Genomic DNA, 25869 nt, shown 5'->3' on the forward strand with positions numbered 1-25869 from the left:
AGTCACACGGAGATTCTGGCTCATTTCACCGCCTAAAAAAGGCGTTTCTGGCCAAATCGAAAGTAGATCCACAACCTAGCCCCCAGTGCTTCCAGATTTACCCCCTTGCAGGACGATGATGACGACTCTGTAGAAGAGTTTGCAGATGAGGCTGGTCCATCCAGGCCCTGGTGCCCCGCAGAGACCTCAGCCACTGACACCCTGGAGGGTGAGGAACCTTCGGATATGCTAGTTCCCGAAGACCTCATCCATCCCCATTCATCGGAGTGGACTCCCTCCAGCAATGTTACAGCGTTTGTGGAGGGGTGCCTCCGCAAATCCCTTGAAAAAGAAGTAAAAGCTTGTCTTAAGGTGGAATGCCCATGCCCTGCCCTACCCGGCAAAGTGGCTTTGACCCTGGAGGTGGACCCTCGTATGGCCACTTTCCTTCAGAAATACATCCGATACCCGAAAAAAGGAATTGACCGATCCTGGCGATCATGTCAAGACAAATTGTTAGATATTGCGGGCCCCGTCACCAAAGTCTTGGAGTTGGCAGAAGAAGCTAAGGCATCGGACTCTCCGCAGAACATACCTCCAACTGGGCTCTGCGTGCCATTGTATTTTTGGGCATTGCTAACTGCGCCGTTTCTACCGAAAGAAGACGTTCTTTTTTGATAAAGGTCAATCTGAAGTTGGGAGACCTCGCAACGTCAGATGCGGGAGCGGTGGCACACGGTGGCCTCTTTGGAGAGCCATTTATCAGAGAACTGACAAAGTTTGTGTTCACCTTTACCTCGCTTGACAAAGCGCAGTCCTCTATAAAGCGAGTTTTCAACACTAAGGTTTTTATTGAGGCCGGCGGGGCAGAGGGCGCTCGACCGGCCGTTTCTTCACTTAGGGCCCTCCAAGAGGCACCGGCAAGAAGCAACAAGACTCCACCAGACAGGAGTTCTTCTAGTCTCGTTGAGGTTTCAGAGGTCGGGGTAGCAGAGGACAAGGCAGAGGTCACAACGTGCCTAACACAGGTGAGAATTTCTCCTTTAGCCCCTCTCATGGTGGGAGTTTCGTAGATGCTTGGAGGGATATTACCTCTGACACTTGGGTGTTACAAACCGTCCAAGGGTTCCACATCAAGTTTTACAGTTCCCCAAGGCAGGATGTTCCTCCTCGACTGTTGGTTTTTGCACACGATCAGGCTTCCCTCAAAGATCAGGAGGTGGCGGATCTGATGCAAAAAGGAGTGGTGGTCCCAGCACACCTTCACCCTGGGGGTTATCTGAGTAACATCTTTCTAGTCGACAAGGCAGACGGTGGGCAGCGGCCCGTTACCAATTTGAAAGACTTCAATCAATGGTTGGTGTACCGCCATTTCAAGATGGAGGCCATCCATCTTTTACGGGACCTGCTTCAGCTGGATGACTGGATGGTCCGCTTGGATCTGAAAGATGCGTACACGGTGGTGCCTATATTTTCCCCACATCGTCGCTTCCTATTGTTCATGTGGAGGAACCAAGTGTTCGAGTCTGTCTCACTCACTCGTCACTCGGGCTGTCGTCGGCCCCATGGTGCTTCACCAAGGTTCTCAAACCGGTGGTGGAAACACTTCAGGCCAGGGGCTTCCGTCTGATCATATTTCTTGATGACATACTCCTCTTGCAGTGCGACTATCATATCAGTTGCAGGAGCTAGTGAACCTGTTCCAAAGTTTGGGATTTATAATCAAAACTAATAAGTCAGTTCTGACCCCTCCCAAACAGATGACATTTCTGGGGTTCGTTGTGGACTCAGTGTCCCTCACTTTGAGCCTCCCGGCCTAGAAGATTTCCAAGATTCGCAGGGAACTGCGGCGAGTGCTGGCCGGACATTCCACCTCTCTCTGACAAGTAGAGCTGTTGGTGGGGCTTTTGAGCTCTTCGATTCAGGCGATCTTTCCGGGATGACTTCATTACAGAGCGTTGCAGCGCCTTCAGGCCTCGCATCTCCACAAGGGCCTCCAGTATTCGGATCAGGTCCTTCTGACCGACGAAGTTCGTACGGAGATGACTTGTTGGTTAAACCACATGTAGGCCTGGAATGAAAGGGCCATCTTCGGGAGCGAGCTGGACCTCATAATAGAATCCGACACCAACAAATCGGGCTGGGGGGGCACGCTGCAGGGACTCCCTTTACAGGAGGAAAGTGGTCCATAGACGAAAGTCCGCTCCAACTCAATTGCCTGAAATTGATGGCGGGGTCCTTCGCCCTCCAGACGAAGGAGAAGGCCTCCTGCAGCATGCTCTTGAAAATGGACAACATGTCCGCTGTCAGGTACATCAACCACTTAGGGGGAACAAAGTCCAAAGCGTTGGCAGATCTGGCCAAGGACTTGTGGCACTTCTGCCTATCACACAACGTGTCGGTGCTAGCAGAATATCTCCCAGGGAAATCCAATGTGGTAGAGGACCGTTGTTCCAGGAACTGGTCAAACATGACTCTGTGGCCTCCGACTTTTCAACGTCTCCACACCCTGTGGGGACCCTTCTTGGTGGACATCTTTGTGTCCAGGTTGGACCACCAGCTTTGACGTTTCTTCAGTTGGAAACGGACCCTCTAGCATCAGCGACAGACACGTTCCTCCACCATTGGTCCAAGGAAGCTGGGTACACCTTGCCTCTGTTTGCCATGATAATGCGGCTTACCACTCACGTCCGGAGACAGCAAGCGCAAGTGGTCTTAATCACCCTGTATTGGAGGTCTTAAGTGCGGTTTCCACGTCTTCTGGAACTTTCTTGGGATTCTCCAATCCTTCTACTCCAAGTTCTTTCTCCTGAACGATCCTCAGGGCAATCCGCACCCGCTAGTCCAAAAGGGTAAGATGCCATTGGTGGCATGGCGGATTTCCGGCAATGCTGGAGAGTCCCTGGCCTACCGGAGGCAGATCGCAAGTTACTGGGAGCGGCTTGGGCTGACAGCACGAATAAGAAAATAAATCGGTCTGGAACAGATGGGCCCATTGGTGTGTTCGGAGCGACCAAGATCCCATGGGTTACGCAGTGGTATCAGTCATTAATTTTTTGGCTTCTTTGGTGTCCCAAGTCCTGGCCTATCAAACTGTGAATTCCTATAGGTCGGCAATCTCAGGTGTGCACCTTCTGGGTCTGGGAGCGCCAGTGGGGGAGCATCCTCTGGTCTGCAAGTTTCTGCGGGGTATCCGTCTTTCACTTCCCCCGGAACCCAGGTATTCCTCCTTGTGAGACGTTAATAAAGTGCTGCACCTGTTCCAATCTTGGTAGGCTGATAGGTTCCTTTCCCGCAAAGAACTTTCTGCCAAGTTAGCTATGCTGCTATGTTTGGTGTCTTGCAGGCGTGTTTCGGACGTCAAGGCCCTCAACATTACTAGCCGTGTTTTTACCCCGGAAGGGGTTACATTCCATATATCACGCAGAACTAAATCTGACTCTAAAATTGTGTCCTAACCAGCCTTTGATAAATCCCTGAAGCTGTGTGTTGTCAGATGCCTCAAGGAGTACAAGAGCATGACGGAAGAAATTCACCCGCCGGGAGAGCGTCAACTTCTGATTTCCCTACGGAAGCCCTTCAAGGCTTTGTCGCCACCAACAATAGCTCGTTGGATCGAGTTGGGTGATGCAAGTAGCGGGCATAAATACCTCTCAGTTTGAGGTACACTCAGAACGAGGCTAAGGCTTTTTCATTGGGCGCCAGACTGGAAAATATTGTAAATGTTGCTGACTGGTCGTCAGACTCCATGTTTAAAAGATTTTATTTTAAACCAGTCATGAACATGGTGTCGTTGGTGGTGGACAAGCTTTGAACCAGGATAATCCTCACCTCCGGTCCTGACATAGAATGAAAAATTTCCTAGTAACCATGACGGAAAGTTTAAATTCTATTATGGACTCAGAGGCGAGGATTATTCCCACTCGCGGTTCAAAGAGACCTGTTCCCTCCCAGACTTAAATCGTTTTGAATGTAGACCTCAATATGGTGTGGTTCGTCTACTCGACGTAAGGGCTGAGTATATCCATTTCTTTTTGGTTTTTACTGTTACGGTCACTGATGCAAGCAAATGTCTGCTTTAGTGTACTGGTGGATTTATATAGCTCAAAGAATAGTTTCAGTTGGTTTTTCTGTTTGGTTTCCCCTAGGGTCTGTTGGGTCCAAAACAGATTAAAGATATTGATCAGGAAGATCGCTGTCAAGAAAGAGGTAGGGTATTAGCAACAGCAAGTCCCTCGTGGACCTGAAGCACCATCTGATTGAAGGATGGGGAACCCCTTTGGACTACAACAGAGATGGAGCTCGTAGTTTTTTGTTGTTGAAGTTGAATTTGCTGAGCATGGAAATAAAAGAAAGTAGAGCATAATCCTCGCCTCTGCGTCCTTAATAGAATTCAAATTTCTGTCATGGTTACTAGGAGATTTTTCATTGCGGTTGCAAAATATTGGTACATAGCTTTGCAGTAGCTATTAGGAAGGGAACTCCCCTTCCTAATAGCGAGTCGCAAAACAGTATTTTGCGAGTCGCTATTTGTTTGTGAGTCGCAAAATACTGTTTGTACATGGCCCCATGCTTTTAAGCGTGTATAAACGGATCTAAGGCCCATTTGCGCATGTTAAAAAGCATTGTACATCTGGCCCTTAGTCCTGTCACAGCATCCTTCTTTGAGTCGTTTTTCACGTGCAGGGAGCAGTCTGATCTTTGACTGACCTAAAACTTAAAAAAATTACCGCCCCATCTCGCTCCTCCCGTTCCCAGCCAAAGTCATCGAGAAGACCGTCAACAAGCAGCTGGCCGCCTTCCTCGAGACGAATGGATCCCTCGACCCCTCACAGTCAGGCTTCCGAGCCAACCACAGCACCGAGACCGCCCTCATCGCTGCCACCGATGACATCCGAGCCCTGCTGGACAACAGTGAAACAGCGGCCCTCATCCTCCTAGACCTCTCCGCGGCGTTCGACACTGTTTGCCACCGCACCCTAGTGCAGCGCCTCAGCGACATCGGAATCCAGGAGAAGGCACTGGAGTGGATCATCTCCTTCCTCGCTGGAAGGACACAGAGAGTCCGCCTACCACCGTTCAGATCGGCAGCCACGGAAGTCATCTGCGGCGTTCCTCAGGGCTCCTCGCTCAGCCCCACCCTCTTCAACGTCTACATGAGCCCCCTGCAGGCCATCGCACGCCAGCACAACCTCAACATCATCTCCTACGCCGACGACACCCAGCTGATCCTCTCCCTGACCAACGACCCCGCCGCCGCCAGAACCAACCTCCACGAAGGGATGAAAGATGTAGCCGAGTGGATGTCGACCAGCCGCCTGAAACTGAACTCAGACAAGACAGAAGTCCTCATCCTGGGCTCCTCGCCCTCCGCCTGGGACGACTCCTGGTGGCCCCCCGCCTTGGGCACCGCACCCAAACCGACGGACCACGCACGCAACCTGGGCTTCATCCTGGACTCCTCCCTCTCCATGACCGGACAAGTCAACGCCGTCTCCGCGTCCTGTTTCAACATCCTGCGCATGCTACGAAAGATTTTCCGGTGGATCCCCACCGAGACCAGGAAGACGGTCACCCAGGCCCTCGTCGCCAGCCGACTGGACTACGGCAACGCCCTCTACGCCGGAACCACCGCCAAGCTCCAGAAAAGTCTCCAGCGGATCCAGAACGCCTCAGCCAGACTCATCCTCGACATCCCCCGACGCAGCCACATCTCCGGACACCTGAGAGACCTGCACTGGCTTCCCGTCAACAAAAGAATCACCTTCCGTCTCCTCACCCACGCACACAAAGCCCTACACGACCAAGGCCCGAGCTACCTCAACAACCGCCTCAACTTCTACGTTCCCAAACGCCACCTCCGATCGACCAACCACGCCCTCGCCGCCGTCCCCCGCATCCGAAGAGCGACAACAGGAGGAAGGTCCTTCTCCTACCTGGCCTCCAAGATCTGGAACACCCTCCCTACCAACCTCCGCCTGACCCAAGATCACCTCTCCTTCAGGAAGAAGCTCAAGACCTGGCTGTTTGAGCAGTAGCGGCCCCCCACCCCCCCCCAAGCGCCTTGAGACCCTCTGGGTGAGTAGTGCGCTCTATAAATGCCATGATTGATTGATTGATTGAAACCCCATGTCATTGAAGGTTGAGACCCGTTCTTGTTTGATACCTACTAGGCAATGTTTGTTATTTATATGTCCAGTGTTCTTTAAATGCTGTTAGCAGTTACTTCAGAGGAGGGACTTGAGGCACAGGGAAATAAAGTGATTTGTCCACGACCATAGAATATAGTGAAATAAAAGAGGTAGTTTTAAAATCTGGATTTTGCATTTATAGCACCTTTCCTTACGTGACTGACATTGACTCATTCTTCACATAATAAGTCTTGTTATATTCATTGCAGTCTAACTTACTCCATTATTGGATTTCTGGGCATAAGTTAGTTTCACACAATAACCCCCAAGCTTTCTGGGTTTCACTGAGTGATTGCGCGTGAAGCACCTGTGCTTGTTTCTTACCCCCATCTTTTCTTGGTTTGCAGTGTGTGGCCGACTGCCATTCAGACGAACCCGCCAGGTTGGTGAAAGCCCGGCTGAAGAGTGGCCCTGGCAGGTCAGCCTACGTCTCTACGACCTCCACAGATGCGGGGGATCCTTGGTCTCCAGCCGTTGGGTGCTGACTGCTGCTCGCTGCTTTTCGTAAGTACAGGGATGAGGGCACTGTGGACCATGAGTCATTCACCAAGAGGTTGCGGCTTGAAGTACTCATTTACCCTCTAAGTATGAAACACAAATGATGCTTGAAACTGTCCAACGGGATCTTCCTCTTGGCAATGTGACAGCCTCGCTCTCCGCCTGTGGCAGTCTGGACCCCCTCCCCACATCCCTTTTTACTCCAATCTCCTCTTTCTGATGGATATATCTTCCCACAGATTCCTCACCTTATGAATATCCTCCAGGCACCAGACTGGATTCAGAAATGTTTTCCCAAGCAATAAATCTCCACCATCATCTTCTGCATACTGGCATTAGCTCCTGTTGTTCCTTGCCTCATTGAACTTTTCTGAGTACTTTGCCGATGATATTTCTCATTTTTTCAACAGTGTCTACTCCAAATATGTCCTCCAAAGATTTCAGAGTTAAAATCCTATTGCAGATGCAGCAAGAAGAGGTCCTTGTCGGACCCACACAATATCTGCATGTGGTGTCACCGCTCCGAGTCTGGCCCGCAACTCTGGTTACTGAATGTATCTAGAGGCTGACGGGGAGCAGATTGAGAAACTATTTTTGCACATGGCACATAGGGACACTCCAAAATGATTCCCTTCCCCTTCAGGCAAGTCCCTGACAGGGAATGATCTCCCTAAAGATCTTTCCACAAAAAAGCACCATAGAAAGCAGAAGCCCACTTTTTTCTTAGGAAATTGTCTAGCTCTCAGGACCATTCTAAGTGCACACAATGGCCTCTTCCACGTCTTTGGAGCTGATGCTGATGCTGAAGTTGACAAACATGAAGCCAGTAGGCTCTGACTATGTAGTTTGCACTTTCACAGGTCTCGACCTTTCAGCTGGCTAGGCAGCATATCTCCAGGATAGCTCCAGCGGCCTCTGCTCTACAGAGGTCAAAGTCAACATTTCTCTCATGTATTAAATAAAGAGGGTCTGTGCCTAATATGTCTCCTTTCATCTGTGCTCATTTTCAAGGTATACTTATTTGTCTGTTATGCTATGACCATTAGGGTGATTGATAGAACATTACCTCTTTTCTGCTGCTGTGTTAAAAATGTGACCGTTCATTTAATAACTGCACTGGTCAGCCAAAGGAGGTGTGTGTGGTTTATCTGCACCATTGCTTGCTGAGACCAGGTAGCTCCCAGATGTTCGAGACTCGTTCCACTAGCTCTGGTTGCTTCCCTACATTACTAAATGTTCTAAACATCTAGGGATGAGTTTCAAAATGTTTTTATAGAGAAGCCATAGTTTTTTATGAGAATGTAATTCAAGGGTCAGAAACAGGCTCATTAAGTTTACCTCAAAAGCTGGCCTCCAAAAAGCCAACTTTTCCTCAGCAATAGCATTTTACGAGTGCCATCCTTATTGACTTTCCTTTCCTCCCATTTCTCACAGCTCTCCCAATTCCTCTGAAGGAATTACCTTGTATTCCTTTATTTGAATAAAGCTCTCATAAGAGAACACATTACTGTTCCCGTTTGGGGTATCTGCATTACATTTATAAAGGGCCACTTCTTCCTTATAGAACCTTTGTAATGGAGGTTTTAATGCAATTTAATTTCCTTCACAGGGAACAAAAAACAAACTATAAAAACAGATTCCACTATAATGCATTCTGGATTATAGAGGTCTGGCCCTATAAAAGTGACAGCGCTGTTTCACCTTTTCGGGAGGTGTGTGCTTGCAGGAACTGTTGCTTTTTGAAGAACCATCTTTGAAAGCCCTCAAAATAATAAACAGTATAACAACATTAGTGATGCTTGTGCTTTTTGAAACTGTTTAGATTTTTAGATTTGTTTTATTTACTATCATCATGATAAGAATCGAAAAAGAAAGAATAGAAATGTTGCAGCTGCAGAGGCACCTTGTCAATGTAGAAAGATGCACTACTCTGTTCCAGGACCGGTTCATGCACAGAGGTTCTTGGATATCCCACACAGGTGTTTAGATATTCTATGGGGCAGATTTACAAGCTCCTTGCAACACTTTTATGCCGCCGTTGGGTCACTTTTGTGACGTAGCGGCATAGTAAACAATGCGCCACGTTGTGACATATTTACAACGTGGCGCATCTAGGGAGATGAGTCCCGTTGTAAAGCCCTGCGCTACATTATACCTAGGTCAGGTATAATGTATGCAGGGAGGGTGTTCCCATGCAAGAAAGCCTCGTAAAGGTCACGCAGTGAAATGAACAAGATTTCACGGAGTAACATTTACGACACAGCTGCGTCAAAACCTTACGCCCGCTTGTAGCAGGCTTAAGGAGTGATGCAGCACAATAAGTATAGGCCGCCCCTGAGCATTGCTGGAGTTGCGTCGCGCTTGTGACAGGACTCCAGCAATGCATTGCCTTTACGCCAATAGATGCGTCACGCCAATCCTTGCACCGTGGTGCGCCGCATTGTAAATGCAACGCATCCATGGTGGCGCAAGGTTTTTTTTTCCGTGAGGCAAATTAACTGGGACATATCTGCTGATATGGAGAGATGCGTCAGTTCTTGTAAATCTGCCCCGACATGTCTGCATTCGATGGAAAAACCTGTGATGGCGAATTTGTATCACCAGTACGTACCCTTTTTTCTTCCTCTCTCCCTTCATGTCTCTTTCCCTTCATCTTCCTTGTATCTCCAGAATCGTTGCATTCCATCTCTGTAGATTATTTAATTCATCCTTCTCCAGTACTCTATTTTGGAACTGTTCAGTAACCCAGCTCTTCCTTTTCCACTGATCAATGCTCCTTCGCTTTTAACTCGCCTTTCCTTTTTCGCCATACTCCTGCCATCAGCCACCAGTGGTTGACTATGATGCCTTGGCTATTGCCCTGCAGAAAACCAAAATACACTGGCGCAAGTGGCCTCCAGCTGCTAGTTTGTCAATGGTATTAGATCATGCCTTAAAAGGACCTCACAAACACCACTTCAGTGGAGTCCTAACCTACGGCTAGTCTATGGATGTGCATGTAGTTTTGCTTGGGGGTGTATAGTATGCATTTCAGCCACACTGGTGATCATTATGGGTTCACTATGCTTTGGCAGAGAGCAGACATTTGTAGAGAAGGTTCTGGTAGGAGACAAGCGGGGTGACTTTTGATCACAGTGTGTCACTATGACTAGGAAAGAGTTTAAGATAATGCAGTGGTTGTAGAATTCAACACCAAAATAAGGTTGAATGATTAGTAGGCCCAATCACGAAGATCTTACACAATATACTCTCTGTTGTCGTAGGTACACTGGGATTTTTCCAAGCATCTGGAGTGTCATCCTGGGAATTCAGAACCTGTATGAGAACACGTCACACAAGCTGCGAAGGAGAGTGAGGGAGATCCTGGTTCATGAAAACTACACTGACACCGACTACTTTATGGACCTTCCCTCTGGCTACGATATTGCCCTGGTGAAAATGTCATCGCCGGTTCCCTTCAACAGACACATGGTTCCCATTTGCCTGCCACACATCTCACACCAGTTCAGGATCGGATCCAAATGTTGGACCACTGGCTGGGGCAATCGTGAAGCTGGATGTAAGTAAGAAGGAGTTGAATGCTAGCGTGTCACCCTGGAGTTGCCAAAGCACCATAGCTAGTGGGAAATACACATTAAAGCATACAACAATCATGCTGGATTGCCACCAGGAAAAGCACACGTAAACATATATCCAGTAACATAATTAGTGAAAGCTATAGCCCATTAATTTATGATAAAGCCTAAATACAGAGGTGGTACTGAAACCATCAGTTGTCCTAATAATTTTGCTGGGTAAGTGTACTGCCGCCGAATTTATGTTCAACAAAAAGGAGCTCAGAGGGAAAAACAGAAAGGGTCGCCCTCCACTCAAAATCCACAGTATACAATATGACCCAATCCACTGGCGTAAGCCTGAATCAGTGACTACAAGAGGGTGCGCAAAACTATAGCTCCCCACCAGTCTCTTACACACTTTATAATGAGACAACTGCACTGTTCTCCGCCATAGTTAAAAACCTGTTCTCCCGGGCACCACGCAAGAAACTAGTAAAAGTGCACCAAATGATAAAAGGTTACACATTCGTCCACACCACACATTGGACACCGCTCATTATAGAGCAAAAAAATGTGAGAGAAGCAAATGACCCCTCACGGAAACACCACCAACGGGGTAACTGGTAATTAATTTCCAGACAGGCCCCTGTCTCATCATCGGTGGTCACTTGCTTCTCAAAGAAATATAATAAGAAAGAAAAGTAGTGTCCAAAACAAACAACATATAAAGTGACATATAGTGAATTGCAGAAAAATCTGCTAGTGATAAACACAAATACAAATAATATTAACTGAGTGCCTAAAAACACACACACCAATCCCTTAACCAATTTGATTCATAGGGCGGTGAGAGTGTGCTATAAAAAGGCTGGTAGCTAGTCATGCCTACCATAACCTGTAGCCAGTGCCGACATGTTTCACTGCTATGTTATATTAAAGCAGTTTCCTCAGGGCTGCACTCACTTGCTGCCACATCGCTTTGTTTGGACACTAATTCTATTGCGAGCTGCCAAGAGAGAACAGGTGGACCAATATAATTAAAAACCATGTAGATCACAAGAAAGCAAGAAATGCACCATGGGTACCATAAGTGTAATCAGTAATAAACTATTACCTAAGAGCAGCCAAGCCGATCGTACCGGCCGCTCCTATGTCATCAAGGTCACAAACTTCAGACGTAAGTATGTCCCTAGGTACTTGATTTAAAAATTTGTTACCTGCAAGGAACGACACAAGGACTGGTGAGAGGAGTAGTTGTATTGACTGCGCATCCAACCCACTGCGGTACCATTTAAAACCTATCGGGGCCCAACGCGACATATTGTCTGCTTGTCGCCCTCCCTTGGAGATCATATTAAACCTCATGTCGCTATAAAAAGGGGGCGAAAAACCTCCCCTTTGTGGATAACGGACCACTCGGAGTTGGAATTCGCAGGAACCAAGGGCCCGATGTAGGTAGCCCTTTACCGATCGGAATCGGCCGAGAATACCGATTTTCGGCCGTTTCCGATCGGTAAAGGGCTATCGAGATGTAGGGGCACATTTTCGGTAATTTTACCGAATCGTTATCATTTCCGAATCGGTAAAGTTACCTAATCGGTAATATTTACCGATTCTGTAATGATAACGATTCGGTAGAACTACCGAAAATGCAATGTAGGTAGCCAATGTTCCATCAGCACATGGCCTACAGAATCGGTATTTTACCATGGAATACAAATCCATGGTAAAAAACCGATTCCTGTGTACATGCACATCTGTGCATGTACACATGTGCCATGTGACAGACAGACGTGCCCTTAGGGCATGTCTGTGTGCCACATTGCACACATGCCCGTTTCGGGGGTGCTAGAGGGTGTCAAAGTGACACCCCCTGCACCCTTGTGAATTCTTAAATTACCGATTCGGTAAATACCGAATCGGTAATGCCTAATCATTCCTATGGGCTTCAAAGCCCATAGGAATGAATGGGCATTACCGATTCGGTATTTACCGAATCTGTAATTTAAGAATTGTTAAGGATTCGGTAACGAATCCAGATGTTGGGACCTACATCCCATTTACCGATTTTGGAATACCGAATCGGTAGGATTCGGTATTTCAAAATCGGTAAATGGGATTTACCTACATCGGGCCCCAAAATACATCCTAGCTCTGGTGCTGCAACAATGGTGACATAATGCATGTTTCCAGCTCATCTCCATGCCCCCACCTTAAGGCATTCTTAATAGCGATGTAACCCAGCCTCAACTCTCTCCAAAAAACGGACATGAGGTACTTCCCTGCAGGAATACTGGCGGGAGTCTCCTCACCGTGACATGCCAGGAAGGCACCTTTCCTCGGCCGTAACGGAGGACAGCCTGTCGGGGATAAAAAGGAAACTGGAACCGGAAGCCAAATGCCGGCGGAACCGGGCCCCTCACTGCAGACCACGTGATACTAGTACCGGGTGCGGCGGCCATCTTTGCCTAGTCAACCCACGCGCATATATATATACACATAGGTGTATACGGACTGCCTACGCACACTGGGTTATACAACGGTGCCACATTATCGGGAGAATTCGCTGTCAAACCCCAACAGACAAAGTAAAAAGAGAGAAAAAGCAGAAAAAGGTGACACAAGCCCATGCCATAAAGGCGACTGCTCAATCCTTCACTAGATGCAGGTGTCTATATTCCACCCTGTCTCATCATATTAACTAGAGTGATGTAGTCCCTCCTCTAATCATGATCAAAAAGGCTCATAGCTACTAGGTCGAGGGTATCCTAGCAAATAATTAAGGTAATGAAGTCATAGTCCTCATAACCCCAGTGCCTAGTGGAAACCAATTCCACATGTATTATGTATGAGACACTAAGAGTATATGTTAAGACAAAGTGCCACCTACAGTTTAATTCTATTCCATTCTATGATTTCATTGATGCCCATCTTATCTGATTTCTCATTATAGATCCAGCGCGCTTCCTTCGATAGTAGGATCTCATCTATGTTCTGGGGGAATCCCCTGATTTTTTCGAGCACTGTCCACTGAAAAGTATGCTTCATAGAAAAACAACGTTGAACAAGTTTTGTTGTCAATTTGCCAGCTCTAATCGTGCTCAAATGCTCCTGTATGCGCACCTTAATTTTTCTGGAGGTGAGCCCAATGTAGTGTAGGCCGCACTGACAAGTTAACCTGTACACAACTTGTGTGGAATTGCAGTTGCTAAACTGATTATGGACCCACTCCTTGCCCGATGTGAGTGTCACGATCTTGCTCTTTTTAGTGAGAGGACAGACTGAGCATGTACCGCAGGGAAAATGGCCATTAGGTATATTAGAATTGTGATCAGTTTGCATAGATGGGGCCCTAGAATGTACAAGTTTGTCTTTTAAGTTGCATGCCCTCCTAAACGCAAATCTAGGAGGAGGCATCTGGAAGTTGCTGTCAGATAGAATGGACCAGTGTTTGCGGATGGACTGTCGAATTTGAGTAGCCATGGGGTCAAAGGTCATGACCACAGGTACACATTCGTCCCTCTGTTTGTGTACCTTATCTAAGAGGGCGCTCCTGGGTGTATTGAGGGCTCTCTTTTTGGCTTGTCTCACAATTTTGTTAGGATAGTTCCTCCTGATCAACTTTTCCGTCAGTGTTTCCGATTGTTCTACCATGGTATTGGTACTCGAACAGTTTCGTCTGTATCTCAGAAATTGCCCTACGGGCAAGTTGTCCCTCAATGCCCTGGGGTGAAAGGATTCATAAGCCAACAAGGAGTACCTATCTGTGGGCTTTTGATGTATGCAGGTGTTGATGGTACCCATGCTATGTTCAATGTCCAAATCAAGGTATACTGCCTTGTGCCTATCATACGTCCAAGTGAATTTGAGATGACCGTCTTGGACATTTAGCCAGGTAAGGAATTCAATGAGACGTTCCTCAGTTCCTGTCCAAATACAGAGCACGTCATCTATATACCGCTTCCAGAGCCTGAGCTGGCTCCGGAACGGGTTGTTGTTATGATAGATGACGTGCTCCTCAAACTGTCCAACGTAGATGCAGGCTATGCTAGGTGCCATTGTCGCCCCATAGAGGTCCCAGACACCTGCAGGTACAGCTGATCTTTGTAGCTGAAGTAGTTCCTTGTTAGGGCTAACTCTATACATTGCAACACAAAAGCCTGGGTAGTGTCATAAAACCATTCCTGGCTTTCCAGGGCGCGGGCAGCTGCCACCAACGCCGCGTCCTGGGGTATGCAGGTATACAATGATTCGATGTCAATGGTGACAAAGAATTCATGCTCCGGGTCAAATTGAATGTCATCAAGTACATTTAAAATGTCAGTGGTGTCTTTGACAAAAGATTTCTGATTGACCACCGATTCTCTGAGGAAATAATCCGCATATTGAGATAGCGGTTCAAGTATGGATTGAATCCCGGCGACAATGGGACGTCCAGGAGGTGGGCGCTGGGGTTTGTGGATTTTAGGTAAAATGTAAAAAGACGGAGTCCTAGGGTTGGTATTAACAAGGAACTCCGCCTCTTTAACTGTAATCCATTTCATTTCCCTTGCTGCTCCGACCATGTCACGGATGGTCTGTGACAATTCCTCAACAGGGTCTCTAATGAGTGGACGATAGTTGGTTCTCACACTCAGGAGGCGTAAAACTTCGGCCTCGTAGTCGGTAGTATTGAGAAGGACAATCGCCCCACCCTTGTCGGCTGATTTTATAGTCAGGTCATGGTTATTTTGTAGGCTTTTGACTGCGTCCCAGTCTTCCCTAGTCATATTATTATGCTTGTGCTGTCTCTGAGAATGTTCAATCTTCTCTATGTCTTGCAAGACCAGAGATTCGAAAAGCACCACTTCTGGGCCAACCGCAGAGGTGGGAGGACAGAATGAGGAAGGCTTTCTCAAATTGGTGGTATATGTTAAGTTCTCCGATTGTGAATTGTCCTTAAAAAACTTCTTCAACTTGATTTTCCTCATCGTTTCGTGGAACTCGATCCTGCATTTAAACGCATCGTGATTTGGGGTTGGGATGAACCCCAGTCCTTTATTGAGTACTCTTCTCTCGTTGTTCGTGAGGGCATGATCAGAGAGATTCACCACTATATCCCCCATTATTTCTGGGTTCTCCCTCTGCTGCGGGTCAACCTGGGTGAGAACGTCTGCCATTGCTGTCGTTGTTGGTTCGGCTGGTTGCCCTGATTTCCTCTGCCTCTTCCGCCACCTTGACCGCCCCCCCCGATTGTTGGGTCGTTGGCCTTGGGCTAAAAAAGACCTGAGCAGGGCGCCCAAATCCTCGCTGCTCTGATTTTGTTGCTGAAATCTCACTCGGTTGCCTTGTGGTGTATCCTCTTCCTCTTCACTGGACGTATTATCGAAGGTCCACTGTTTGGGCGTTCTTCTCGGTTGTTGTCTGCCCCCTCGGCCTCTCTGTCTTCCCCCAAAAGCTTGTGGCTCTTGCGGTGTTGTGTAATACTCGTCCTTTACGTAGGGAAATGCCCATTCATGTGAGTATCTCTCTAAATTACGAGTCAAACCCTTCAATTTCTGTGTGACCATATAATTTCTATATTCTGAAAGATCGTCCTGGATCTTTTGAAGTTGTTCCTTCGTGTCCACTAAGGTGGTGTCTCTCTGTATGGACTCTTCCAAAGCTAGGATCTCTTTTAGTAAGTCCTCACTGAGTCGCTTTGCCGTGCTAATAATTAAAATCAGCCAATCTCTTGTACATTTATTAGCAATGAAACTCCAGTCGCGCCTGAATCTATTATCGTCAAGGAAGATACGGGGTTCTATTCTCACCAGGAGGCTCGCCGGTGCTACACCTGCAGTATAATATTCGGTCATGAGCGCCCCATGAAGGGCAATCCTGACCTGCCTCTTTTTAAGGGTACTGAGCTTCTCCCATTCTTCCCTCACCGCAGTTGTACTCAACAATGGATTGTCAGGGAGCAATGAGGGTCCTGCTAGAATCGCAGCTATTTGTTCCTCTGTGAAAGCTAAACAGTTCCTATCCATTGGTAGAGAGAAGAACCCACTGCTAGGAAAACACCGGGGGGGGAAAAACCCCCCCCAAAAAAAAAAACCCAACCAGACCCCGTTCACTTGTAGTCACAGGGCCACAACGTATAAGTTCACAGATAAACTGTCCCAATAATGCAGCACCTTGCCAACAACGGAATCTACATGTACAGAGTTAAAAACAGGGGTTTCTCATCCTCCAAAACTGGGGGAACCACGCTCTCACGGCTGAGCCGCCGTACTAAGTATTCAACAAAAAGGAGCTCAGAGGGAAAAACAGAAAGGGTCGCCCTCCACTCAAAATCCACAGTATACAATATGACCCAATCCACTGGCGTAAGCCTGAATCAGTGACTACAAGAGGGTGCGCAAAACTATAGCTCCCCACCAGTCTCTTACACACTTTATAATGAGACAACTGCACTGTTCTCCGCCATAGTTAAAAACCTGTTCTCCCGGGCACCACGCAAGAAACTAGTAAAAGTGCACCAAATGATAAAAGGTTACACATTCGTCCACACCACACATTGGACACCGCTCATTATAGAGCAAAAAAATGTGAGAGAAGCAAATGACCCCTCACGGAAACACCACCAACGGGGTAACTGGTAATTAATTTCCAGACAGGCCCCTGTCTCATCATCCGTGGTCACTTGCTTCTCAAAGAAATATAAGAAGAAAGAAAAGTAGTGTCCAAAACAAACAACATATAAAGTGACATATAGTGAATTGCAGAAAAATCTGCTAGTGATAAACACAAATACAAATAATATTAACTGAGTGCCTAAAAACACACACACCAATCCCTTAACCAATTTTATTCATAGGGCGGTGAGAGTGTGCTATAAAAAGGCTGGTAGCTAGTCATGCCTACCATAACCTGTAGCCAGTGCCGACATGTTTCACTGCTATGTTATATTAAAGCAGTTTCCTCAGGGCTGCACTCACTTGCTGCCACATCGCTTTGTTTGGACACTAATTCTATTGCGAGCTGCCAAGAGAGAACAGGTGGACCAATATAATTAAAAACCATGTAGATCACAAGAAAGCAAGAAATGCACCATGGGTACCATAAGTGTAATCAGTAATAAACTATTACCTAAGAGCAGCCAAGCCGATCGTACCGGCCGCTCCTATGTCATCAAGGTCACAAACTTCAGACGTAAGTATGTCCCTAGGTACTTGATTTAAAAATTCGTTACCTGCAAGGAACGACACAAGGACTGGTGAGAGGAGTAGTTGTATTGACTGCGCATCCAACCCACTGCGGTGCCATTTAAAACCTATCAGGGCCCAACGCGACATATTGTCTGCTTGTCGCCCTCCCTTGGAGATCATATTAAATTCTAATTGGCTGTCAACACTTCAAACCAGGAAAGTCTTGGCAGCCATCTTGTGCCTCGGTAGAACCGAGGCACAAGAAAACATTAAAACAAACGAGCAAAATGCAAAAAGGGGGCAGGGTAGAATCACCCTGACCCCCTAGGCCTGCTTAGGGTGTCCCACAAGGACCCCCAGGGCCAAAAAAAGCATTTAAAAAAAGAAAAAACTGCGAGATTTGTGCAACCAGCGTGAATTTCGGCCGAATTTCTTTTTAAAACGAAGCGCGGGCTTGCGCTTCATTGTTAATTAGCCCCCGGGGGGGCAAGTTCCGGGAGCAATTTGCATAATGTAATGGGGGAGTTAATCCCCGAACTTAAAACGTGCCATGGGGCGCGTTTGCACAGTGGTGAAGGGAGGGGGCGGGGCCTGAGTTGACATGTGTGCAAACACGCCCTGTGGAGCGTTTTAAGTTGAGGAATTAATACCTCTTCAATCCTGAGGGTCCCTGGGGGCCAACTAGCCCACCAGGTACCTTCAGTAAGCGCCACAGAGCTGCATTGTAGAGTATTGTAAAAAGGGGCATGACCTCTGAACACCTCTCTGCAATCCAACTCTCTGGCGCCTATGGAGGTCCCTGGTGGGCTAGTTGGCCCCCAGGGACTCTCAGGAATGAAGAGTAATTAATTCTCCAACTTAAAATGCACCACAAAGGGTTTTTTGCAGACATGTCACCTCAGGCCACTCCCACTTCCTTCACCATTGTGCAAACGCGCCCCGTGGCGAGTTGTAAGTTGGGATGTTAATTCTCTTTCAATACTGAGGGTCCCTGAGGTCCAACTAGCCCACCAGGTACCTCCAGTATGCGCCAGGGAGCTACGTTGCAGAGAGGTGTTCAGAGGCCACGCCCCTTTTTACACCTCTCTGCAACGCAGCTCTGTAACGCTTATTGGAGGTACCTGCTGGGCTAGTTGGCCCCCAGGGACCCTCAGGATTGAAGGGGATTTAATCTCCCAACTTAAAATAGACACAGGGCGCGTTTACACAGTGGTGAAGGGAGGGGATGGTGTAGGAAAGTGGCTCTATATATACTGGACCAAAGTAAAATCAGCCGAACTACGAATTCCAATTTACTCACCTGTTATCAGGAGAGATCTTAGTGTTGCAACTTTGAGCCCAGCACTGATCCTGAAAAGTAATTCTAACCGTACTTACCAGTAACTTGAATTTCTTTCCATAGGCTAACATTGACTGGTTTCACTTGGAAAGTCTTTTAAGTGTGGAATTTTGGAACTTTAAAATATTGGTCTACAATCAGCCGAACTACGAATTCCGATTTACCCACCTGTTATCAGGAGAGACCTCAGTGCTGCATTTTTTGGCCCAGTACTGATCCTTAAAAGTAATTCTAACCGTACTTACCAGTAACTTGAATTTACTTGCATAGGCTAACATTGACTGGTTTCACTTGGAAATTCTTCTGTGTGGAGTTTTGGAACTTACAAATATTCCTCTAAAATCAGCCGAACTACGAATTCCGATTTACTCACCTGTTATCAGGAGAGGCCTCAGTGCTGCATTTTTGAGCCCAGTACTGATCCTGAAAAGTAATTCTAACCGTACTTACCAGTAACTTGAATTTCCTTCTATAGGCTAACATTGACTGGTTTCAACTGGAAGTTTTTCTAAGTGTGGAGTTTTGGAACTTTAAAATATTCATCTAAAATCAGCCGAACTACAAATTCCGATTTACTCGCCTGTTATCAGGAGAGACTTCCGTGCTGCATTATCTAACCCAGGGTGGTGTGGAGTGCAAAAAAACGATGGATTTGGGCCCAGATCTTTTGACTGGGGGAGTGTGTGACATTGATCCACATTCAGTCCATCACTTGTTGTTTTTTGCAATTGCCGCCCTAAGTGCGCTGGGGATGCCCAGACGTGGGTCCCAGGCACTCCACACCACTTGGAGTCAAGCTAGCCGGGCTGAAGAGAGGTGTTACCTCGAAACCGGTCCGGTCCTCGGATGCTTGATTCCGGTCTGGGAAAGATATGGCTGTTGTAGTTCGGACTGGACTGTTCCCATGGGGCAACAGGGTCAGAGCTGATTTGCATAAAGCCATTATCTAACCCAGGGTGGTGTGGAGTGCAAAAAAACGATGGATTTGGGCCCAGATCTTTTGACTGGGGGAGTGTGTGACATTGATCCACATTCAGTCCATCACTTGTTGTTTTTTGCAATTGCCGCCCTAAGTGCGCTGGGGATGCCCAGACGTGGGTCCCAGGCACTCCACACCACTTGGAGTCAAGCTAGCCGGGCTGAAGAGAGGTGTTACCTCGAAACCGGTCCGGTCCTCGGATGCTTGATTCCGGTCTGGGAAAGATATGGCTGTTGTAGTTCGGACTGGACTGTTCCCATGGGGCAACAGGGTCAGAGCTGATTTGCATAAAGCCATTATCTAACCCAGGGTGGTGTGGAGTGCAAAAAAACGATGGATTTGGGCCCAGATCTTTTGACTGGGGGAGTGTGTGACATTGATCCACATTCAGTCCATCACTTGTTGTTTTTTGCAATTGCCGCCCTAAGTGCGCTGGGGATGCCCAGACGTGGGTCCCAGGCACTCCACACCACTTGGAGTCAAGCTAGCCGGGCTGAAGAGAGGTGTTACCTCGAAACCGGTCCGGTCCTCGGATGCTTGATTCCGGTCTGGGAAAGATATGGCTGTTGTAGTTCGGACTGGACTGTTCCCATGGGGCAACAGGGTCAGAGCTGATTTGCATAAAGCCATTATCTAACCCAGGGTGGTGTGGAGTGCAAAAAAACGATGGATTTGGGCCCAGATCTTTTGACTGGGGGAGTGTGTGACATTGATCCACATTCAGTCCATCACTTGTTGTTTTTTGCAATTGCCGCCCTAAGTGCGCTGGGGATGCCCAGACGTGGGTCCCAGGCACTCCACACCACTTGGAGTCAAGCTAGCCGGGCTGAAGAGAGGTGTTACCTCGAAACCGGTCCGGTCCTCGGATGCTTGATTCCGGTCTGGGAAAGATATGGCTGTTGTAGTTCGGACTGGACTGTTCCCATGGGGCAACAGGGTCAGAGCTGATTTGCATAAAGCCATTATCTAACCCAGGGTGGTGTGGAGTGCAAAAAAACGATGGATTTGGGCCCAGATCTTTTGACTGGGGGAGTGTGTGACATTGATCCACATTCAGTCCATCACTTGTTGTTTTTTGCAATTGCCGCCCTAAGTGCGCTGGGGATGCCCAGACGTGGGTCCCAGGCACTCCACACCACTTGGAGTCAAGCTAGCCGGGCTGAAGAGAGGTGTTACCTCGAAACCGGTCCGGTCCTCGGATGCTTGATTCCGGTCTGGGAAAGATATGGCTGTTGTAGTTCGGACTGGACTGTTCCCATGGGGCAACAGGGTCAGAGCTGATTTGCATAAAGCCATTATCTAACCCAGGGTGGTGTGGAGTGCAAAAAAACGATGGATTTGGGCCCAGATCTTTTGACTGGGGGAGTGTGTGACATTGATCCACATTCAGTCCATCACTTGTTGTTTTTTGCATCTTTGAGCCCAGCACTGATCCTGAAAAGTAATTCTAACCGTACTTACCTGTAACTTAAATTTCCTTTCATAGGATATCATTGCTTACTTTTTACTAAAAAAGTTTCTAAGTGTCGATTTTGAATACTTACAAATATTCCTCTAAAATCAGCCGAACTACGAATTCCGATTCATTCACCTGTTATCAGGAGACACCTCAGTGCTGCATCTTTGAGCCCAGTACTGATCCTGAAAAGTAATTCTAACCGTACTTGCCAGTAACTTGAATTTCCTTCGATAGGCTAACATTGAGGAGGAATTCATTTTCCGACGTAAAACGCGCCACAGGGCGTGTTTGCAGACATGTCACCTCAGGTCCCACCCCCTTCCTTTACCATTGTGCAAACGCTCACTGAGGTGCATTTTAAGATGAGGAATTAATTCTTCAATCCTGAGGGTTCCTGGGGGCCAACTATCCACCAGGTACCTCCAGTATGCACCAGGGAGCTGCGTTGTAGAGAGGTGGTCTAGGCCATGTCCCTTTTTACATCTCTCTGCAACGCAGCTCTGTGGCGTTTACTGGAGGTACCTAGTAGGCTAGTTTGACCCAAGGGACCCTCAGGATTCAAGGGGACTTAATCTCCCAACTTAAAACGGACACAGGGCGCGTTTACACAGGTGCGAAGGGAGGGGACGGGGCCTGAGGTGACGTGTGCAAACACACCCTGTGGCGTGTTTTAAGTTGGGGAAATAATTCCCCTTCAATCCTGAGAGCCCCTGGGGCCCAACTAGCCCACCAGGTGCTTCCAGTAAGCGCCACAGCACTGCGTTGTAGAAAGGTGGTCCAGGCCGTGCCCCTTTTTACACCTCTCTGCAACGCAGCTCTGTGGCGCTAACTGGAGATACCTGGTGGGCTACTTGTACCCAAGGGACACTCAGGATTCAAGGGGACTTTATCCACCAAATAAATTAAAACGGCCACAGGGCTTGTTTGCACATGTCAGCTCAGCCCCCCCTTCACCAGTGTGCAAACGCGCCCTGTGGCGCGTTTTAAGAGGTAGTTTTAATCTCCCTGCCCTATTATATACTAGGGGCTTACAGAGAAGGCCATTTTAATAACAGGGGTACCCCAATGCATAGTGTTCCCTAGTGTATGTAGGTGTTTTAACTGTATTCTAAGTGTCTTTTAGCACAGCACTGGCTCTAGGACTGCTTAATCAGAGTCAGTTACCACCAGTACCCATCTGAAAAAGTTGAGGGTACAGGATGATTTTGCAATAAGGCCTCTTTCTGCTCCTCTGTTTGTTCTTTCTGCATGTCTTCCTTCTTCATGCACTCTTCTTTGTCTTTGAGGACTTCTGTTGCTTCTTTCTGCATTTCTTTTTCTTCTTTCTGTGTGTTTTTTCTTCTGTCTTTACATGCCCTCCCTCTGTAGGCATAGTTAGAGACTAGCATTTAAATACCCTTTGAAAAGAACTGAAAAAAACATAGGTTTCAGGCACGTTATGGTTAGGAATTAGCATTTAACCCCATGGCTGCTCAGCATATTCCCCTGCTGTGCTGAGAAATCTGAAATCCCACACAAGATGACGAGCTGGGCTCGTCATGAGCGTGCGAGGAGGCTACTTCATGACGAGCCCAGCTCGTCATGAGCGTGGAAGGGGTTAAAAAACCTTAGAAATTCACTGAAAAAAACATAGGTTTCAGGGGCGTTATAGTTAGCTGGACATTTCACTCATACAAAACCATTGAAATTCCCCCGTTATAGTTAGTTCAGCTAACTATAACTCGCAAACCCGCAATGCACTGCTGATGACGTCACATATTACACCACTCATGACATGGTCAGTGACATCACTGATGACATTACTGATGACATCATCCTAGTGATAGAGTGGCAGACCTCCTCTCACCCTAATATAACCTTTTATACACACACTCAAAAATAGAAACTAACATTTTCAAAAAATGTGAGATACCAATACCAGTTACAACACACCTATTCAGTAATTCCAAGATCAACACACACATCCACTCAATCACCAATAGTTCTATACAGTCACTCATACATGTACTCACTCATCATATGTACTCATACACCTATACATCCTGTTACACAACGCCACTCATCCAGAGTTACTCACACACATAGTCACTCATGCTAATAAAGAATCAAACATCCATTTACTTGCATATACAGTTATACACAGACCACCACACTTACTCCTACAGAAACTTACACATACTTACTCTCTTAAACAATCACTTATAGAAACACATACTTATTTATACATGAACTCTTTCAAACTCTCACTCTCACATATACTCACTTCTATACACCAATACTCACATATACTAGTTTAAAACATATGTATTTACTCATAAAGACACTATGGAGCCAGTCTTTCACTCACTAACGCACCCATACACACACTCATTCACCCATACAGTCCTGCACACATGCTGTATTAAAAAAACATACAAACAGTGAGTCACTCTTTCAAGCATCTATGCGCTAAGTAATACCCCCACCGAACCATACAGACACTCAGACACTCACACAAATACTCAAAAAACCAAGTAATAACCCACATAGACACTCATGTAGCTACTCACCAACCCATGCAGCCAATTATACACAAAGTGAGAGACTGATACAGATATTTACATATTTAAACATTACTCACTAACTCATGTATTCACTAAGATACACTTAATCGGTCAGTTATACAATCAATTTTACAAAAAAACTATTCACTTAGACACTTATTTACCCATTTATTCTTCCATCGACCTTGAGATATACATATAAAAAATATTTAATTTTCAGAAAGACACACATTCGCTGGATGATGTCATCAGTGATGTTATTTGAAATGTCATGAGTGCTGTCATGAGTGATGTCACTGACCATGTCATGAGTGATGTAATATGTGACTTCATCAGCAGTGGATTGCGGGCGCACCAGTTATAGTTAGCTGAACTAACTATAACGGGGGAATTTCAATGGTTTTTGTACGAATGAAATGTCCAGCTAACTATAACGCCGGTGAAACCTATGTTTTTTCCAGTGAATATATATATATATACACACTCATGCACACACATACTCTTTAAAACCATAAAATATATAAACAACTGAATAAGAAAAATGTATGAATAAATGTAGACAATCGCTACCTAGGAATACAGGCATCACATTCACTTAAAGACTTTTTTATTGAAAATCTTGCAGGCGCACCACCCTAGGGTCCTAAATTACGTTTTGGTGAACGCCAAGACTATCGGTGGCGAGGAGTGCCGCCCTCTTAAAAGTGGTTGTCCTCGCTCGCCTCGTTTATTATTTTGCTAATCTTCTCCTATATATCCCAAACCCATTCTTTTACTCTTTTGGGAAACTCATGTGGGAATTTATTTGGAGTAATTACCGATGCAAAGTAGCGCTCTCTAAACTTTACTTGCCCATAGACCAAGGAGTACTCAGAAGTGCCAAACCTCAAATGATACTACCTTGCTTTCCAACTCCGGTGGGTGGCTGAATGGTTGACAGGTCTGCAGTTAGCTGATAACGCTGCGACGCAACCTGCCTGGGCCCTACCCTCTATTTATTTCTTCAGTTGTGCCACCCATGCACCAGGATGACATTGCCTGACTCATTGCTTCTACAGGTGGCCTATTGCTGCAGTCTCCGATGCCTTTACCTTACACGGTCACTCACTCCCTGTGTGCTGGCAATAGCCCTGTTTGGTACGCCTAGGGAACACAACAGCACATCATCAACAGAACTTACTGCCTGGCATGCAGCTGGTATTCACACCATGGAGGACCTTTACTGTGATAGTGCCCTAATTTCCGGGCCTAGGAATAGGGGTACATCACCTCATTCACTGGTTTGTGGACTCACTATAAATCCACACTGTGTAGCAGCTCACACATTTGCACTGCCATTGGGATGGAGGTTTAGCTTGCCCCTGCACAGACAGGGAGTAGGCTGCCTTACTGTAGGGCCCTGGTCATATTCTGCACAACACCCATTTTAGGCATAACCAATTCTATGTAATACAAAGGGCCTACCTCACCCACGCCAAAATAAATTGCTATTTCTACCACATTGATGCAGCCTGCCCCCATTGTGACATGGTCAATGCAGACTTGCTTCACATGTTGTGGGCCTGACCATCCCTCCACAATTATTGGTGATGAGTTACGTCCCTTTAGTCCGCGTGCACAGGGCGATCTGCTCTGCACACATGGGATACATGCATTTGAGCCTCTTCTCAAAGGACACAAAACTGAGGGGCATATGTACAAGCCACTATCGCCAGGGGAACATCACTTTTTGTGACATTCCCATGGCGATAGGGTCATGCCTTATGTACAAGGTAGCCTTAAGGCACTTAACGTGGCTTAACGCTGCCTTGTACATAAGGCACCCTTTCACGCTATGTTTAGCGTGAAAGGGGCGTGCAGTGGTGTTGTGGTGGGCGTTCCATCGCAACACCTATTGTATTTGACCCTGCCCCCTACGTCCAAGGGTAGCGAACATAGGAGGCAGTGCCAAAATTAAGACCAGGAAAATCCTGGTCTTAGGTTGGCGAAACAAGGAGAAACACATTATTTCTCTTCGTTTTTGCTTTTTCCATGTGTGCTGCCATGTGCAGCACACATGAAAGAGCAAAATGCCATAATTTGTTTATGTACAGGAAGGTGACCCTTCCTGTACATAAACAAACCTTTTAAAAAAATGCTATTTTGTAACTTTCAT

General features: G+C 46.9%; 1 protein-coding gene across 1 annotated transcript in view; it reads left to right on the forward strand.

Annotated features, from left to right (window-relative positions):
- LOC144766850 (polyserase-2-like) overlaps positions 1-25869 on the forward strand; it is a 1745029-nt gene that overhangs the window by 1548241 nt on the left and 170919 nt on the right. Inside the window, exons 13-14 of the mRNA XM_078650565.1 lie at positions 6518-6674; positions 9932-10227. Coding sequence (XP_078506691.1) covers positions 6518-6674; positions 9932-10227 — 453 coding nt within the window. The remainder of the gene's footprint in view (positions 1-6517; positions 6675-9931; positions 10228-25869) is intronic.

This window comes from Lissotriton helveticus, chromosome 7 (assembly GCF_964261635.1).
Source record: "Lissotriton helveticus chromosome 7, aLisHel1.1, whole genome shotgun sequence".
Classification (NCBI taxonomy): Eukaryota; Metazoa; Chordata; class Amphibia; order Caudata; family Salamandridae; genus Lissotriton; species Lissotriton helveticus.